This window comes from Saccostrea echinata, unplaced genomic scaffold, assembly GCF_033153115.1.
Source record: "Saccostrea echinata isolate AGI-Se365-2 ecotype Australia unplaced genomic scaffold, CSIRO_AGI_Sech_v1 ptg000027l, whole genome shotgun sequence".
In the NCBI taxonomy this organism is placed as follows: Eukaryota; Metazoa; Mollusca; class Bivalvia; order Ostreida; family Ostreidae; genus Saccostrea; species Saccostrea echinata.
In genome coordinates, this window is record NW_026889776.1 from 2,874,840 (window position 1) to 2,894,715 (window position 19,876).

At 35.5% G+C, this 19,876-nt stretch overlaps 1 protein-coding gene across 1 annotated transcript; it reads left to right on the forward strand.

Moving 5' to 3' along the window:
• Positions 1 to 3,302: 3,302 nt before the first annotated feature.
• Positions 3,303 to 19,876, forward strand: LOC133193307 (uncharacterized). The gene is made up of 8 exons (XM_061329256.1): positions 3,303 to 3,405; positions 6,081 to 6,186; positions 9,412 to 9,450; positions 15,055 to 15,120; positions 18,000 to 18,129; positions 18,254 to 18,390; positions 19,035 to 19,076; positions 19,376 to 19,876. The coding sequence occupies exons 1-8, from the start codon at positions 3,367 to 3,369 to the stop codon at positions 19,411 to 19,413; spliced, it is 597 nt and encodes a 198-aa protein (XP_061185240.1). The 5' UTR covers positions 3,303 to 3,366; the 3' UTR covers positions 19,414 to 19,876.

A 19,876-nucleotide genomic window follows, 5' to 3' on the forward strand; every position in this document is an offset into this window, starting at 1 on the left:
ATTTCTTCAAAGTTCATCATTATAGTTAATCATATCATATAGGGAAAATTATCAAATCTCAAATATATTTTCAGGAAATGCGAATAAAAACACCAGCTATTCATTTTTTAATTGAAAATTGATCAACAAATACAATGTATATTTTTGGATTAAAAAAATATAGGTATCCAGGCATTTGGAGAAAATTGCATCTTTTTTATGCTTATGTAGTATTTTAGTTCTTCTATTTACTTCAATTGTTATATATAATACATAGTGTAAAAAGCTTGCGCTATCATTGCTAGACATCATATATCATGTGTAATTTCATGTCATGCAAATAAGCATTGGTATCTAATGATAGATTGAGGGAAATTCAATTTCTTTTATGGGGTACAAATGTCAACTTTTCACAAGACCATTTCTAAGACTTATAAAAACCTTGAATCCTATTGAGATACATAGAATGAAAATTGATGAAAAGATCCCAATTCCAAGCTTCAATTTGAGACTTTTTAAATAAAATGATAAATTTAAGAGTTATCCTTCCTGGCTGAGGATCGGATATCCTTAATGTTAAGTAAATAATTGAAGGTATCTTAAATTATTTCAAGATATTATTTATTAATCTGATGCGCGCAACAACTCAATTAAAGATCTCTTTAACAAATATGGATATCTTCAATTCTAATTTTATTGCGCGTATTAATTCAATATGAAATTAATTTAACGAATTGATGCGTGCAATATTTGATTTGTTGCTGTCTTCAATTGAAAGAGCACAAAAAAAGATGGAAGAAAGAATTCAATTAAAAGAGCACAAATTTAATTAATGCTCGCATTAATTGAATCATTGATATCTTGAAATGCATTCTTCCTCAATTATAAATTAATGATATCACTTATCATACAGTTATGCAATTAATTAATGCGTCTAACAAGTATCAGAGAGAGAGAGAGAGAGAGAGAGAGAGAGAGAGAGAGAGAGGGCGCAACCATTTAAGAGCCATTCTCTGTAATGACTTGAACTTTTATATAGGAGCTGTGGCACGCATAGTCTCAGAATTTCTCCAAACTCTCTATGATAAAAGTCTTTGATACCGTAAATTCAAATCAGGCAAAAATTGGTTGCTACGTGTCATGGTTACCATAGCAACATGTCGTAAAGTTTGAAAAATGGCATTTTTCAACATGTTCAGAGTCCCACAGTTAACTTTTGCAGCAAAGCAAACAAGTGGCAATGATTGTTTCTGAAAGTTAAAGGCCTGATGTCTTAAATGCATAATAAACATGTTTGGTAAATCAACTATAACATACGTTACTATGGAAACAAAGCATTCAAAAGTAATAATTTTGTTCATTTAATTTTATAAAGTCATACACTTAAGAATAAAAACAATTATAGGTTGAAATGCAAGCAAATAATAGACAAGAGATCCTTGTAACATATACCAAGAACAAAATATGATATTTCTTATAGGTTGGCAATGGTTGCCATGGTTTTAATACCACGAAGGGATTTTAAATTTACTCTCTTAGTGTTTTAATCTTATCCTATCTTTTTAAAAAGCATATTTCTATATAACTGATGATCAATTTTTAAAGGCCTTGGTGTGTCCCTAATTTTCACATTTCAAAAAATTCAATTTCAATTCTTTAAATAGTGCGTTGCTATGGAAATAAGGCGAAAAAACATGCATAAAAATCTTAAAAATACTCTGTTTCCTTGGATACGTACCCTTGTATGTAGATTCCCAAAACTTTTATGATTGATATATGTGAACAACTAACCTGACTTTAAATTTTGACTACCACCCAATCTCTAACTGGATGCAAAAATCTGGCACATAGGGTCCAATATTGACATAAAATTAACAAAATCGAACATTTTCTCTTCTTGGTAACCATAGCAACATTGTTTTATTTTTCAACAACCTTTATCAATATATGATATTCAACTTTAGTTCTACGAGATAAGTACCATTCAAGGTGATTCAAATAATATGTTTCTTGATTAAAAGGTCAGCAAATTCCTAAGGCAGCAAAAAAAATATCACTTTAAACAACTAGTACGTTGTTTCCATGGTTACACTGCAAAGTAATCATTAATCTCAATTTTTCTTATGTTGTCGGTGTTGCAAGGTCCTAAGGATGTATATGTGCCAGTCGTGAATTTTATTGTTTTTCCTCAAGACAGTATCATTAATCCAATCATAGCAACAGATTTTGCATGGTGACACTGTGTTACCATGGCAACCATGAAAGTTATTTTTAGAATAATATTGGCAATACCTAATTACATAAGTTAAATATTTTTCATTGTTTTTCTTAGGTTTTTGATTGAGTTTAATCATGTAACATCTATCATTTGTGAATATTGAGCTTTTTTCAGCATTTTTCAGCATCTAAAATGTATTCCAAATGTACCCATGGTTACCACTTACTTAGAGATAAATTCTGCATAGTTTCTTTATAGCATAAGTGGCAACAAGGTATCATGTTTTTAGGAGAATAGTGTGTTTGTTTTTCTTAGTCTTTATTAAGGCTTAATAAAGATTTAAAGTAGCTGAAAATCTCAATTTTTTCAACTTTTCTGGCTGTTACCATGGCAACCAAGACACATAGCAACGAAATTTTATTTGATATATGTTTCTGGTGTCAAGTTGTAATAATGGGCAAAGTTTCATCAAAATCGGTGACCATGCGTGGCAAAGAAGTTTAAGTGGTTACAGAGAATCGCTATTAATTAGAAATATCTTCAATTCAACATACCTATAAATTAAAACTGTTGTGTTACTTGCTAAAGGGATTGACACACCCATTAATTAGTCTCGCACACAAAAAAGAGAGAATCAAAGAGTTCAACAAATTATTAATTAATACCGTCCGATGTCTAAATTATTATTTTTTTTTTTTTTTCGAAAAATAATGCCACCACATTGTTAAGCTCAACAATTGACAGTGTTTAAAGTTTACTTGCATATATACTCTGGTGCATACACTTTTCCATTAAAGGTAGACACGTGGCCTTTGAAAATTACATGTGTTAACCTCCAAAATCATATATGGTTAAAAAAAAAATGGCCGTCATATTTAATTTAGCTATCCTCAAGAAAAAGGGGGCCGCCCAGACATGTTAAAAATGATACATTGCCCTAAGGCCCAAGTCACGAGGGCTTGTCTCGGGACACAGTTAGATGATATGATGGAAGAACGTGAAATACTGACAAGAAAGAAAGATAATCCATTTAGCGTATCACGCCATTCTTGCAACGCATTTAGGAAAAACACTCTCATTGCGATAGCAAGAGAAAGAAAACCAAGAGTAACAGTTTTCGGAAAGTTACGCAAGTCAGTTCAAGTCTTTACTGTTAAGCAGTTTGCTGAATGATGGATTACGATAAAGATTTTTACCGGAGAAAACAGGTCTGGTCTATCATAGCTTTTACGATGTAGATCTAACCAACTTTTTTAAAAATGAGAACGGTCTTGGTCATTACGTTTAGAGGAATTTCGGATTGTATGATATAACAACATTGTGCTGACCACAATGGAACTTTTCTAGATTGAACATCTTTGTAACTCAAGATAGCGTTAAATATAAATATTTTTTTGTAAAAACAAGTGTAAATCAATCAGTATTCTGCAGGTCACCAGGTGTGCATTATGCATGACAGGAATGTTGGACGGTTCGCCCCCTAAAGACCATTCGCCCTGAAGCATTTCGCTCCGAGACGATTCGCACCAGATGTACCCCATGATTTCCTTTAACCAGTTAATTGATCGCAATTATCCCTTGTTAATAGTACAGACCCTAAAATGTGCTACTACACCTCAGAAACGAAACAACCATTCTGTGCAAGAAGCCTACCGTACCTATTCTCTTTAGAGAAGTGGACAGGCTTTCACCTGGATGTAGGCGAAAGCCTGTCCACTTCTCGAAAGAGAATATACTGTACCGTGCACGGAACGAACCGTACCGTTCACAAAGCAAACCGTACCATTCACAAAACGTACCATACCATACACAAAATGAAACAAATCCTGTGTAAGTGGTGTACTAGCACATTTTAGGGTATGTAATTATTACCTTTTTAGCAACTTTTGTATTATTATTCATTATTCCAATGATTATTCTGATTTCCATATTACTTTAATTACATATACATATTATTGATGGTCTTTGTTAAATAAAGTAAATAATTTAAGTATAATGTAACACAACACATTTTAATATTTTTGTTATACCATAAATGGGTTTACTGATCTGAGATACATATATGTCTTTTTGACAATATTTTATTGTGATATATGTATTATACACTTACATTTTATTTAAATATACTAAATCAAACAACCCACCCATACACATAAATTTATAGGCTTTATGTTAAGCATGCATAGCTTGAACATTGTTATTAAAGACTGCAGTTGAAGGATTTTGAATTCGGATAAAAAGTACCCTCTAAATCGGACATAAACAACTTAAAAAGTAATGAAACATCGATAAAGTCTATACAAACTATGCAAATAGATACGCACATCTAAATATTTATAGAAAATACTTTTAGATTATATGCGACGTGAAAGGTCTCAGCACAAAAGGTCTTTAGGGTGAATGGTCTCGGCGGGTGAAACATCCAGTTACCCATGACAGCACAACCTTGGTCATGTTGGTTGACAATATTTTTTCTGGGTGCAGTATTTATATACGATAATTTAAAAACTGCCTTAAAAATGTCTTTTTATCAATCATCAGGCTTCTTGAACATGATGTTGCATATGAAATATACATCACAGTGAGATAATTAATATATGTAAATTATTCTTAGGAGCCTTGTATAATTTCAATGTATTTGTGGCCAACAACAGACATGTAAGTTAGGTTGCCAGTAGCCAGATAGCTCAGTTTGCAGAGCACCTGAGTTCAGGGGTCTGGGTTTGAATCCTGGTCTGATCTATAAATTTTTCTGTTACATTTGGTGCCATTGAAACTGGGACTAAAAATACTAGCAGGTAAAAGTCCTGCAAGGGGCTAAGGAATCTGGATTGGTGTTTTGAACTTTTGAACTTTTCACTAGTTCAGGGGCAAAGACATTTAAGGAGGAGCGTGGTGGTCAGACAGGTTTGATCATCAGTGGCCAGACAACTCAGTTGGTGTAGCACCTCTTTAGACTTCAGGAGACCTGGTTTCCAGGTTCTGTTCTGGTCTGTCGCTGTTTTTGCCTTCCTGTTAGATATTTAAAACTTAATTCCAAAATATTATGTTTTTCTTATATATGTAATTTTGTAACTTTGGGGTGAAAATTAATGTTAATCACACCTAGTTCTTTGAATTTTACTTGACTGTAAACATTTTATTTTTAACCTGCTTATGTATTGTTTAAAACTAAAAGCACTGACCAAATTTACAAGGTTTCAAGATTTCAATTTGGGACATACCTTGCCACCTTGTCATTCTTTGGACTTCTTCTTAGAGCTATAATGTTTAAGATGGTATTATTCATAGTGTCTACATCAATGAACCCAAATTGTTCCCCTGAGTTGTTTCTTGTTAGTTCTTAGAACTTATATGAAGCTATTTCTGATCATGCTTTGCAGGAGAGTATTTAAGCATTGAATCATTGTTTTTTGAAAGATATAGTCTCATAACTGCAACAGTGTGTGCAAACAAATTGGGTAACACGCGTTAGCGCGTTATGAAAATTTGTTTGCACACACCGTTGCAGTTATGAGACTATATCTTTCAAAAAATAATGATTTAATGCTTATATTAACATTTTTTATCTCCTTTCATTGACTACAAAGTGATTTATATTTCAAAATCCTAGAATTATCCTTCGGGTAGGTTACAATAATTGGAAGAGCCGTTGCAACAGTTTCAGTTCAATGTGAGCGTGAATTTTGATTTTCGCTTACGACGTTGCACTTCCACGGCATTCAACTTTTGTGACGTCAAAATAAAACGCATACTTTAACCCTTTGACCCCCTTTTCGTGTTATGGTGTTTTGAATGCAGTAGCTTTCCTCACACTTTATAAGCAAAATACATGTTGAATGTAAATATATCCTTTTTAAATCCTTAACTTTCTTTACTTCAGGAACTAATGCAAAACATATATGTTTTGAAAAAGGACATTACACCCCAAGAAAAAGAGGCAATGAAAGATATCAAGTCTTCTGTCCAGCAAGCATGGGCAATCAGAGGTAAACAAGCATGGGCAATCAGAGGTAAACAAGCATTGGGCAAACAGAGGTAAACAAGCATGGACAATCAGAAACTGTAAACAAGCATGGGCAATCAGAGGTAAACAAGCATGGGCAATCAGAGGAAAATAAGCATGGACAATCAGAGGTTAACAAGCATGGGCAATCAGAGGTAAACAAGCATGGACAATCAGAGGTAAACAAGCATGGGCAATCAGAGGTAAACAAGCATGGACAATCAGAGGTAAACAAGCATAGACAATCAGAGGTTAACAAGCATGGGCAATCAGAGGTAAACAAGCATGGGCAATCAGAGGTAAACAAGCATGGGCAATCAGAGGAAAATAAGCATGGACAATCAGAGGTTAACAAGCATGGGCAAACAGAGGTAAGGAAAGCATGGCCAAACAGAGGTAAACAAGCATGGCCAAACAGAGGTAAACAAGCATGGCCAAACAGAGGTAAACAAGCATGGACAAACAGAGGTAAACAAGCATGGGCAATCAGAGGTAAACAAGCATGATCATTCAGAGGTAAACAAGCATGGGCAAAGATGGGTAAACAAGCATGGGCAAAGTTGGGTAAACAAGCATGGGCAAAGATGGGTAAACAATCATTGGCAAACAGAGGTAAATAAGTATGACCAAACAGAGGTAAATAAGCATAGACAAACAGAAGTAAACAAGCATAGACAAACAGAAGTAAATAAGCATGGACAAAAAGAAGTAAATAAGCATGGACAAACAGAAGTAAATAAGCATGGACACACAGAAGTAAATAAGCATGGACAAACAGAAGTAAATAAGCATGGACAAACAGAAGTAAATAAGCATAGACAAATAGAGGTAAATAAGCATGGACAAACAGAGGTAACCAAACAGAGGTAACCAACCATCGGCAAACAGAGGTAAACAAGCATTGGCAAATTGGTGTTAAGAAGCATGGACATTATGGGGTAGACAAGTATGAGCAAACAGGGGTAAACAAGCATGGACAAATAGAGGTAAATAAGCATGCAAAGAGAATGATTAATGAAAAGGTTGTCAAGTAGATCATTAGCTCACCTGAGCTGAAAGCTCAAGTGAGCTTTTCTGATCACCCGTTGTCCGTCGTCCGTCCGTCTGTCCGTCTGTCCGTCCGTCCGTCCGTCCGTCCGTCTGTCTGTCTGTAAACTTTTCACATTTTCAACTTCTTCTCAAGAACCACTGGGCCAATTTTAACCAAACTTGGTACAAAGTATCCTTGGGTGAAGGGGAGTGTAAATTGTTAAAATAAAGGGCCAAGTCCCCTTACAAGGGGAGATAATCAAGAAAAGACAAAAATAGGGTGGGGTCATTAAAAAATCTTCTTCTCAAGAACCACTGGGCCAGAAAAGCTGAAACTTATGTGGAAGCATCCTGGGATAGTGTAGATTCTAAATTGTTAAAATCATGACCCCCGGGGGTACGGCGGGGCCACAATAGGGAATCCAAGTTTTACATTGAAATACATAAGAAAAATCTTTAAAAATCTTCTTCTCAAGAACCACTGGGCCAGAAAAGCTGAAACTTATGTGGAAGCATCCTGGGGTAGTGGAGATTATAAATTGTTCAAATCATGACCCCCAGGGATAGGGCGGGGCCACAATAGGGAATCGAAGTTTTACATTGAAATACATAAGAAAAATCTTTAAAAATCTTCTTCTCAAGAACCACTGGGCCAGAAAAGCTGAAACTTATGTGGAAGTATCCTGGGGTAGTGGAGATTATAAATTGTTCAAATCATGACCCCCAGGGGTAGGGCGGGGCCACAATAGGGAATCCAAGTTTTACATTGAAATACATAAGAACAATCTTAAAAAATCTTCTTCTCAAGAACCACAGGGCCAAAAATACTGAAACTTAGATGGAAGCATCCTGGGGTAGTGTAGATTCTAAATTGTTCAAATCATGACCCCTGGGGGTAGGGCGGGGCCACAATAGGGAATCCAAGTTTTACATTGAAATATATAGGAAAAATCTTCTTCTCAAGAACCACTGGGCCAGAAAAGCTGAAACTTATATGGAAGCATCCTGGGGTAGTGTAAATTATAAACTGTACAAATCATGACCCCCGGGGGTAGGGCAGGACCACAGTAGGGAATCCAAGTTTTACATTGAAATATATAAGAAAAATCTTTAAAAATCTTCTTCTCAAGAACCACTGGGCCAGAAAAGCTGAAACTTATGTGGAAGTATCCTGGGGTAGTGGAGATTATAAATTGTTCAAATCATGACCCCCAGGGGTAGGGCGGGGCCACAATAGGGAATCCAAGTTTTACATTGAAATACATAAGAACAATCTTAAAAAATCTTCTTCTCAAGAACCACAGGGCCAAAAATACTGAAACTTAGATGGAAGCATCCTGGGGTAGTGTAGATTCTAAATTTTTCAAATCATGACCCCTGGGGGTAGGGCGGGGCCACAATAGGGAATCCAAGTTTTACATTGAAATATATAGGAAAAATCTTCTTCTCAAGAACCACTGGGCCAGAAAAGCTGAAACTTATATGGAAGCATCCTGGGGTAGTGTAAATTATAAACTGTACAAATCATGACCCCCGGGGGTAGGGCAGGACCACAGTAGGGAATCCAAGTTTTACATTGAAATATATAAGAAAAATCTTTAAAAATCTTCTTCTCAAGAACCACTGGGCCAGAAAAGCTGAAACTTAGATGGAAGCATCCTGGGGTAGTGTAGATTATAAATTGTTCAAATCATGACCCCCAGGGGTAGGGCGGGGCCACAATAGGGAATCGAAGTTTTACATTGAAATACATAAGAAAAATCTTAAAAAATCTTCTTCTCAAGAACCACTGGGCCAGAAAAGCTGAAACTTATATGGAAGCATCCTGGGGTAGTGTAGATTATAAACTGTACAAATCCTGACCCCCGGGGGTAGGGCGGGGCCACAATAGGTATATTAAAAGGGGGGAAATCTGGTAAAGAACAGCATGGCCAAAGTTACTCAGGTGAGCGATGTGGCCCATGGGCCTCTTGTTTTTTAGTGACCGTTGCTTGACTGCCTTTTGAAATTTTGATCAAGTATGTACTTGAAAACTTGAAAAAAATTCCCAGACTTAAGAATATGGAAGCATTTTTGCTACTAACTGATAAAGAGACTATGCCATATTATTTCATTGAATTAATTGAATCCACGATAATTTCCGATAAAGGAATAAGAAATCTTTGCTGTCTCTTTTCAGCCATACCATGTGTTTTGTTTGGTTACCTTCAAATCGCTGGTAAGTCTATATTTGTTTTATAATTACAAGTATCAGTAAATTAAATTTGATAATGTAAACATGAAACAATTAAAATAAAGTATGAAAGCCCTAGCATCAACTGTTCAAAAGTTACGACCAAGATTAAAGTTTTTCAAAAGGAGGTTTAACTCCAAGGTCAAGGTCAAAGGGTCAAAGTTCTTGGTATCCAAAGGAAGGTCTTGTCACAAGGATTACATATGTGAAGTATGAAAGCCCTAGCACCAACTGTTCAAAAGTTATGACCAAGGTTAATGTTGGGTAAAATTTTGCAAAACTGGGCCAAACTCCAAGGTCAAGGTCAAAAGGTCAAATATGATGGTACCCAAAGAAAGGTCTTGTCAAAAGGAATACATGTGTGAAATATGAAAGCCATAGCTCCGTTATGGGCAAGGATAAAGTTTTTGCAGACAAACAGACAAACAGACAGACAGATAGACAGACAGGGCAAAAACTACATGCCCCAGAATCTTCGATTAGAGGGGCATAAAAAGGTTATTGAATGAATACCAGGAATTTGTCTGCCTTGGTCCACTTTACCACAGAATGATCTCTGGCAGGCAAATTCCCGCATTCTGTAAATAATCAATAACCTATGATTATTGACTTTTGTTGAGGGTTATAAGGCTTTCTGTATCCAAAGATATTTTACCTCAGCAGGTATCATGTATCTTGATTGTTATCAATCCAAAGAAACATGATGGAATCTCTTTTAATTTGGTCATATTATAAAACATCTCTTCATCATAAGTACATATAACAAGTTACATTATTGGAGAGACAGGAAAATTTTACCCCAGGAACAGTGGGGTAGATATGGCAGTGTAAAATCTGTTGAGAAATATATCAAAATATGTAATGATTGTTTAATATCTCCTTTAAACACTTATTGGAATGTTTGTTTAACGTCCCTTCGAGAATTTTTCACTCATATTTAGATGCCACCACTTGCAGGTGGAGGGCTACAAATTTAGACCTGTACTCGGGACTTAAGGCCTTTGAGCAATGAGGGTCCTTTTTCGTGCCAGCACCTACTGGGATATGGGACCTTGGTTTATATGGTCTCATCCAAAGGACCAGTCTCCATGTCCCACAGTGGGATTTGAACCTGCAATGCAAGGATCAACTCCTCACTCCATGACTCTAAAGCAAACGCTCTAACCACTGCACCACACCGGCGACCATTGGAATGTAGATATGGGTTTATCATGTGATCAAATTCCATTACCGGGGTAAGTTTGAATGGCTTTATAGTGGATTTGATCATGGACCAACCCATATCTATATCCCAGTACTGAATAGAAGTTACAAAAATGATACCTTATTTCTTTATATACACATTTGTGATGGCTTATAACAAATATTTGCATATTTATAATCTTAAAATCATAAAATGTTCTGTTTTTAGCTCACCTGAGCTGAAAGCTCAAGTGAGCTTTTCTGATCACCCATTGTCCGTCGTCTGTCTAGCTGTCCGTGCGTCTGTAAATTTTTCATATTTTCAATTTCTTCTCAAGAACCACTGGGCCAATTTTAACCAAACTTGGTACAAAGCATCCTTGGGTGAAGGGGAGTTTAAATTTTAAAATGAAGGGCCAAGCCCCCTTCCAAGGGGAGATACTATATACAGGGAAAATTTTGCCCCCGTTTTAATTTCACCCCTTTCACCGTAGACAAAAGAAGGCAAATTTAAGACGGGGTGAATTCAAAGAAAACAGTATAACTTCTTAAACGAAACTGTGACAGGGCGTATTTAAAATGGGGCAAAATTGTTTGCAAGTGTAAAATGGTGAAAATAACACGGCGCGAAAATAACCCTGTACACAGTAATCAAGAAAAGACAAAAATAGGGTGGGGTCATTAAAAAATCTTCTTCTCAAGAACCACTGGGCCAGAAAAGCTGAAATTTATGTGGAAGCATCCTGGGGTAGTGTAGATTCTAAATTGTTCAAATCATGACCCCTGGGGGTAGGGCGGGGCCAAAATAGGGAATCCAAGTTTTACATTGAAATATGTAGAAAAAATCTTTAAAAAAATCTTCTTCTCAAGAACCACTGGGCTGAAAAAGCTGAAACATAAGTGGAAGCATCCTGGGGTAGTGTAGTTTCTAAATTGTTCAAATCATGACCCCTGGGGGTAGGGTGAAGCCACAATAGGGAATCCAAGTTTTACTTTGAAATATGTAGAAAAAATCTTTAAAGTTCTTCTTCACAAGAACCACTGGGCCAGAAAAGCTAAAACTTATGTGGAAGCATCCTGGGGTAGTGTAGATTCTAAATTGTTCAAATCATAACCCTGGGGGGTAGGGTGGGGCCACAATATGGAATCCAAGTTTTACATTGAAATATGAAGAAAAAATCTTTAAAAATCTTCTTCTCAAGAACCACTGGGCAAAAAAAGCTGAAATTTATGTGGAAGCATCCTGGGGTAGTGTAGATTGTAAATTGTTCAAATCATAACTCCAGGGGGTAGGGCGGGGCCACAATAGGGAATCCAAGTTTTACATTGAAATATGTAGAAAAAATCTTTAAAAATCTTCTTCTCAAGTACCACTGGGCCAGAAAAGCTGAAACTTATGTGGAAGCATCCTGGGATAGTGTAGATTCTAAATTGTTCAAATCATAACCCTGGGGGGTAGGGTGGGGCCACAATATGGAATCCAAGTTTTACATTGAAATATGTAGAAAAAATCTTTAAAAATCTTCTTCTCAAGAACCACTGGGCAAAAAAAGCTGAAATTTATGTGGAAGCATCCAGGGGTAGTGTAGATTGTAAATTGTTCAAATCATAACTCCAGGGGGTAGGGCGGGGCCACAATAGGGAATCCAAGTTTTACATTGAAATATGTAGAAAAAATCTTTAAAAATCTTCTTCTCAAGTACCACTGGGCCAGAAAAGCTGAAACTTATGTGGAAGCATCCTGGGATAGTGTAGATTCTAAATTTTTCAAATCATAACCCTGGGGGATAGGGTGGGGCCACAATAGGGAATCCAAGTTTTACATTGAAATATGTAGAAAAAAATCTTTAAAAATCTTCTTCTCAAGAACCACTGGGCCAGAAAAGCTGAAACTTATGTGGAAGCATCCAGGGGTAGTGTAGATTCTAAATTGTTCAAATCATAACCCCAGGGGATAGGGCGGGGCCACAATAGGGAATCCAAGTTTTACATTGAAATACAGGTGACTCTCGATGGCTCGAACTCCGATCTCTCGAAGTTCTCGATCTCTCGAAGTGAACCTCCGGTCCCGTTTTTTTCCTCTATATAACTAAGCAAATTTAATTCTGATCTCTCGAACTTCCAATCTCTCGAAGTTCTCTATCTCTCGAACCAAGACCTGGGTCCCATTACACATATTTCATTGTTTTTTACTCTCTATCTCTCGAAGTTTTGATTGCGCGTGTGTACATGCCAATCAAGCGTAAAATTAATGCAGCTTGGACTTACCTGGATAATCATGAACGCCTGGGGCTGGCATGGAGGTTCTAATTGGGTGTTTACATAGATGACGTTATACCTGTGAGCATCCGAGTGTTGATATAAATAATTAATTGATTATAAAGGAATTGCTTCACAACTTATTTTGACTTGACAGCGAGACGAAAATTTTTAGAAAATAATTTAAGAGGCGTGTCAATAATTTTCCATAGATTATGAAGTTTTATTAGTGTGTACATAATCCCAGTATGACAAACATTGCGCAAATAATCCTATCTCAAGAATTAAATACCGATTTAATACGAGAAATCTGGTGAAAGACCCGATCAAGCCCGGGGGTAGCTACACCGATGATTGCTATTCAGATTTTGTGTAATCATGAAATGAAAACAAATAGATATTGAAACTTAAAGAGATCAATTAATTTATTGAAAATACGTTCATTGTTGTTGAAATCAAGTGAATTACCTGTAAAATACGAATGAAAACGTGCAATGACATTATCAACATAATACTTCCGGTATTTATAATAGTAGAACAATGATGATTGAAACTGAAAATTCCGGATTTTATTCACTTTCTATCTCTCGAACCCCTCGATCTCTCGAACTTTTCTTGCGGTCCCTTGAACTTCGAGAGACCGAGAGTCACCTGTATGTAGAAAAAATCTTTAAAAATCTTCATCTCAAGAACCACTGGGCAAAAAAAGCTGAAACTTATGTGGAAGCATCCTGGGGTAGTGTAGATTCTAAATTTTTCAAATCATGACCCCGGGGGGTAGGGTGGGGCCACAATATGGAATCCAAGTTTTACATTGAAATATGTAGAAAAAATCTTTAAAAATCTTCTTCTCAAGTACCACTGTGCTGGAAAAGCTGAAACTTATGTGGAAGCATCCTGGGGTAGTGTAGATTATAAATTGTTCAAATCATAACCCTGGGGGGTAGGGTGGGGCCACAATAGGGAATCCAAATTTTACATTGAAATATGTAGAAAAAATTTTTAAAAATCTTCTTCTCAAGTACCACTGTGCTGGAAAAGCTGAAACTTATGTGGAGGAAGCATCCTTGGGTAGTGTAGATTCTAAATTGTTCAAAGCATAACCCTGTGGGGTAGGGTGGGGCCACAATATGGAATCCAAGTTTTACATTGAAATATGTAGAAAAAATCTTTAAAAATCTTCTTCTCAAGAACCACTGTGCTGGAAAAGCTGAAACTTATGTGGAAGCATCCTGGGGTAGTTTAGATTCTAAATTGTTCAAATCATGACCCAAGGGGTTAGGGCAGGGCCAGTAAAGGGAATCCAAATTTTACATTGAAATATGTAGAAAAAATCTTTAAAAATCTTCTTCTCAAGAACCACTAGACCAGGTTAAGCTGAAACTTATATGGAACCATCCTGGAGAAGTGTAGATTCTAAATTGTTCAAATTATGACCCCGGGGGTAGGGCGGGGCCACAATATGGAATCCAAGTTTTACATTGAAATATGTAGAAAAAATCTTTATAAATCTTCTTCTCAAGAACCACTGGGCCAGAAAAGCTGAAACTTATGTGGAAGCATCCTGGGGTAGTGTAGATTCTAAATTGTTCAAATCATGACCCCCAGGGGTAGGGTGGGGCCACAACAAGTACTACAAGGAGGGAAATCAGGTGAAAAACAACAAGGCCAAAGTTACTCAGGTGAGTGTAGTGGCCCATGGGCCTCTTGTTTAAAACCCGTTGGTGTACATATTTGATCTGTTGAACATGTCAACCATTTATAATGTCACTGTGAAATTGCATCAACTGTTTATGACTTCACAATGAATTTGTAGTCATACGTGATGAACTGTATCTATTTAGCGATAAATACACATTGTTCAAACAGTGTTGTAAGGGAAAAAATAAACAAATGTAAATATTTGAGCAATAGATAACATTGCGTGAGGTCTTATAAAAATCCTTTTTTAACAACTATAACCAGAAAAGAAAGTAAAAGCCTTGATGCTGAGCCAATGTTACAATTTGACATAAATCTAGAACAGTTTTATGATTAAATATTATACTTTAAAATACTGTAATTTAAATATGTATAGGCTAAGTTATCTGCATATTATTTGAAAGAGAAATGTGACTCCAATGAGCAGTGTGTGATTTCTTGTTTTAGGAATACCACGTGCACCAGCAAAGATACCAAAACTTCTCAAGTCTTTGAATTTTGGCTCTCATATGTGTAAGTAGTGAAATTTTAGTATAAGTGCTTAATTTATAGGAAATTAAAACTGAAATTGTCTATAGAGTATAAAACTTTTTAAAATTTAGAACATTGCTCACCATAAAAATGAATATTGAGTCAGGAAATTATAGATAAGTAAAGCTGTTGTCAGTAAATTTCAAACATTTTTAAAAACTGATTTTTATCATAAAGTCATCTGAAATGGTTTTCAGTGGTTTTTAATTTTTATTCCTGTACTTTGCATGCACCAAATACCATGTTGGAAACTAATATTTCAGTGCCAAAAGCATGTATAAAATAGTCTGTAAGTTTACAAGAAGGTACAGTATATGCTCAAATGTATTTCCACAAATCATAAATTAAGAGAAGGTAGCCCATACACAGTGTACCAGTATTATACATACCATAGTTCTGGAATATAAAACCTTTGTTCTTAAACAAATTTTTAGCTCATTTGAATGAAGTTGAGGGGAGGTTATGCTGTACTCGGCTTTGGCATCTTTATTACCTGGTATTAATGTCTCAGATATATGCATGGTAGGGCAGAACCACAATGGAGGATCAAAGTTTTACATAGAAATGTATAGGAAAAACATTTTAAAATCTTCTTCTCAAGAACAAAGCCATGATGAGTCATATTTATATGGAAGCATCCTCAGGTAGTGTAGATTCAAGTTCGTTAAAATCATGACCCCTGGGGGTAGGGCAGAACCACAATGGAGGATCAAAGTTTTACATAGAAATATATAGGAAAACCTTTAAAAATCTTCTTCTCAAGAACAGCAAAGCCATGATAAGTCATATTTATATGGAAGCATCCTCAGGTAGTGTAGATTCAAGTTTGTTCAAATCATGACCCCCGGGGATAGGGTGGGGCCACAATCGACTATCGGAGTTTTACATAGAAATATATAGGAAAAATCTTTAAAAATCTTCTTATCAAGAACAGCAAAGCCATGATAGATCATATTTATATGGAAGCATTCTCAGGTAGTGTAGATTCAAATTTATTCAAATCATGACCCCTGGGGGTAGGGTGGGGCCACAATGGAGGATCAAAGTTTTACATAGAAATGTATAGGAAAAACCTTTAAAAATCTTTTTCTCAAGAACAGCAAAGCCCTGATTGATCATATTTATATGGAAGCATCCTCAGGTAGTGTAGATGCTATTTTGTTCAAATGATGACCCTTTGGGGTAGGGCGGGGCCAAATTATGGAGGATCAAAGTCTTAAATAGAAATATATAGGAAAATATCTTTTTCTGAGCAACTGCAAAGCCATGATTAGTCATTTTGATATGTAAGCATCCTCAGGTAGTGTAGATTCAAGTTTGTTAAAATAATGACCCCCGGGGATAGGGTGGGACCACAATGGGGAATCGAAAATTTTACATAGGAACATATAAGAAAATATCTTCTTCTCAAGAACTGAAAATCATGTTTAGTCATTCTGATATGGAAGCAACCTCAGATAGTGTAAATTCAATTTTGTTCAAATGATGACCCCCCCAGGGGGTAGAGTGGGGCCTAATGGGGAATCAAAAGTTTTACATAAGAACATATAGAAAAAATATTTCTTCTCAAGAACAGAAAAGCTATATTTCGTCATATTGATATGGAAGCATCCTCAGGTAGTGTAGATTCAAGTTTGTTCAAATGGAAATGTTCAAATGATGACCCCTTGGATAGGGAGCTCAGCCACAATGGGGATCAAATTTTTACAAAGGAATATATGGGAAATTTTTTTTTTAAATCTTCTCAAGTGCAACAAAGCCATTTGTTATATTGACATAGAAGCATCATCAGGTAGTTTAAAATTCAAGCCCCCCCCCCCAATCTTTTCAATACTGAACCGATTTGTACTTTTGCCTAGCCAATGCGCTCCGGTGAGCAATGTGGCCCATGGGCCTCTTGTTCAAAATGCTACTCCTCTTACAGTTTTGATCCGATTTCAATATAACTTGGTACACAAGTAGACTACACTAAGATACATAATTCTTTTTGTCAGATTCTGATTTTGGTGGATGCGATTGGTATGGTTACTAAAAATAGAAATTTCTGTGAAATTCTTTCAAAACACTACTCCCTCCTGCAGTTGTGATCTGATCTCAGTATATCTGGATACACAAGTAGACTATAATAAGATAGATAATTCTGTATATTAGTTCTTTCAAAGGCTACCCCTCCTACAGTTTTGGTCAGAGTTCAATAAAACTATGTACACAATAGATACACTATGACATAAAATTCTTTTTATCCAATCTTATTAGATTGCTTTTTATCATTTTTTGATTTTGATGTACGGTTTTGTCATGGTTACTAAAAATAGAAATTTCAAAGAATTTCTTTCAAGAATGCTACTCCTCCTATAATTTTGGTCCAATTTCAGTAAAACTTGGTACACAAGTAGACTTCACTAAAATACATAATCCTGTGTATTGCTTTTTTTTTTATTTTATCAAACGGTATTGCCTTGTTTACTAAAAATAGAAATTTCTGTGAAATTCTTTTAAAAGGCTCCTTCTACAACAGTTTTTGTCCAATTGCAATTTGTCACAAAAAGAGATGATACCAAGGATCATTATTTTATTTGTTGGTGTTGCCATAATTTCAAGTCCAAGTGCTACTTTTCTCTACCTTTGTTAAGTAAAAACCAGTAGAGCTACAATCTCATCAGAGACTTCTGTTTGATATGTGTAATGTAAAAATTGTAATGAAGAAATCAACTAAGGCATTTTCTTAAAAATTCAATTGGTCCGAAACTTTGACAGCCTCACTCATAGCTAACATTTACTGAGGCTAGCTTAGCAAGCTTTGTTTACCTCAAAGATTTTTAATATTTCCTTAATAATGGAATTTCATTTTGGAATTATAGATGCCATTGTCTTTGGATTATGTCTTGGTTATGGTCTAACACCTAGACGAAAGATAATTAAAGAAGTCTTACATAAACACAACATAACCACAGATCACAATCTAGGAAAACTGATTGCAATGGATGAAGAGTAAGTACCATCATTTTCTACTCTTTGTAATACCTCTCCAGATGTTCACTTAACATACAGATATAAAGAAGAGAAAGGATGTGAATTTAGTGTCTTTTATATTTCATTTTATGACTTTCTGTAGGGAGCATTCTTCTTCAACAGTGCCACTCTATAACTACCAGAGTGCTCAGAAGGCATATAACACAGAGATGAAGAAAGGTCAAGATAATCAAGTTTGGTCACCTCTGAATCAATTCCAGAAGACAGAGGAAACACAAGGTATATCAGTTTGAAAATGGGGAATTTTGCAGTCCTAAGAATTGTAACAATCTTCACCAGAGGGGGATCCAGCAATTTTTGAAAAGGGGTTCCAGGGTGGTGCCCCCCCCCCCCCACTCAAAGAGAGAATCTTATGCACAGGAAGAGAAATACCCTCTAATACATACAACTTTTAATGACTTATTTATGTCAGTTCCTTCAGAAAATGGTCCAAAAATGGTATAACCAGAGTTTGTTGGAATCTTCCAATGAACTTCATATGGTTACTAAAGATAGAAATTTCTGTGAAATACTTTCAAAACACTTCTACAATTTGGTCTGATTTTAATGTAACTTGGCATGCAAGTAGATTACACTGATATAAATAATTGTCTTCATCATTTTTTTTTATATTGATGAATGATGTTGCCATGGTTACTCAAATCGAAATTTCAGTAAAATTCTTTTAAAAGGCTATTCTCCCTACAGTTTTATTCTGATTGCAGTATTCTATTTATTGCTGCTGCAAAGTTTCAAGTCCAAGTGCAACTTTTCTCTTCCTTTGTTATAAGTTCAAACCAGTTAGAGACTTCTGGTTTAGGGATAACAATTGAATCAGATACTCTTGTAGCAAATTAAAGATTATAACTATTATTCTCTTGCAGAACCAGATGATGGATTTGAAGATTTTTATGCTAAAAAACGAGGTATTTCTTTAATCATCAATTTCAAGAGGGAAAATGAAGTACATGTATTATGATAGTTTACCACATGTGATCAAGATTATTGACTAGCTGTTGCCTTGCTTAAAATAAAATTGTATAAAATGTATTAGACATTTATTTTACAAATACAGTATATACATGAGTAAATTTCATGGAACTGTAATTTGGGAGGCTGGAAGTAACTGTATGTAATATCCAGGTGAAGGAAGGCTGTTTAGAAGAGGTAAAATAATATAGGTATAGATGGTTTTAAGTTGGTGAGATTTTGTTTGTCATTTCAGGTAGAAAAACCAATGCTTATGGAGATGAACTGGACTAACAGTTTGATTGTCTTATGGAACAGAGAGTGTGTTATAGTTTTGCAGCCAGATTTGTCATCACGTTCATTTCATAAATTGGAATGCATTTCATGATAAAACTGCAGGCACAGTGTTTTCTACCAGATGAGACAAAATCTATCAGACAGACATGTGACTATAATAACTGTGGAATAGAGAGATATTTTGCAAGACTTTTAGATATCTGGTTCATAATTTGCATTTCATATGATATCTTTTCCTGTTTATTCCACAAAGTGGCCTATGAGATACAGATTTTCATATTTTAACACACAATAGTTGTATGCTCTTTTTTTGTTAAACCTCCTTATATTGAGCTGAATATTGGTGTGTGGATATTTGAAGATGGGTAGAGGTTTGAGTACTATATGGCCTACTTTATCACAATTAAACATGTAAACATTCTGAAAATTAAATTAAAAAAAATTGTAAATATGCCATTTT

Bases quoted from the DNA above. Each gene is read 5' to 3' on its own strand.
- LOC133193307 (XM_061329256.1), top strand. From the start codon at position 3,367: ATGATGGATTACGATAAAGATTTTTACCGGAGAAAACAG. The intron at 9,451-15,054 runs GTAAGTCTATAT...TTCTTGTTTTAG, and splicing joins TGGTTACCTTCAAATCGCTG to GAATACCACGTGCACCAGCA. The intron at 18,391-19,034 runs GTATATCAGTTT...ATTCTCTTGCAG, and splicing joins GAAGACAGAGGAAACACAAG to AACCAGATGATGGATTTGAA.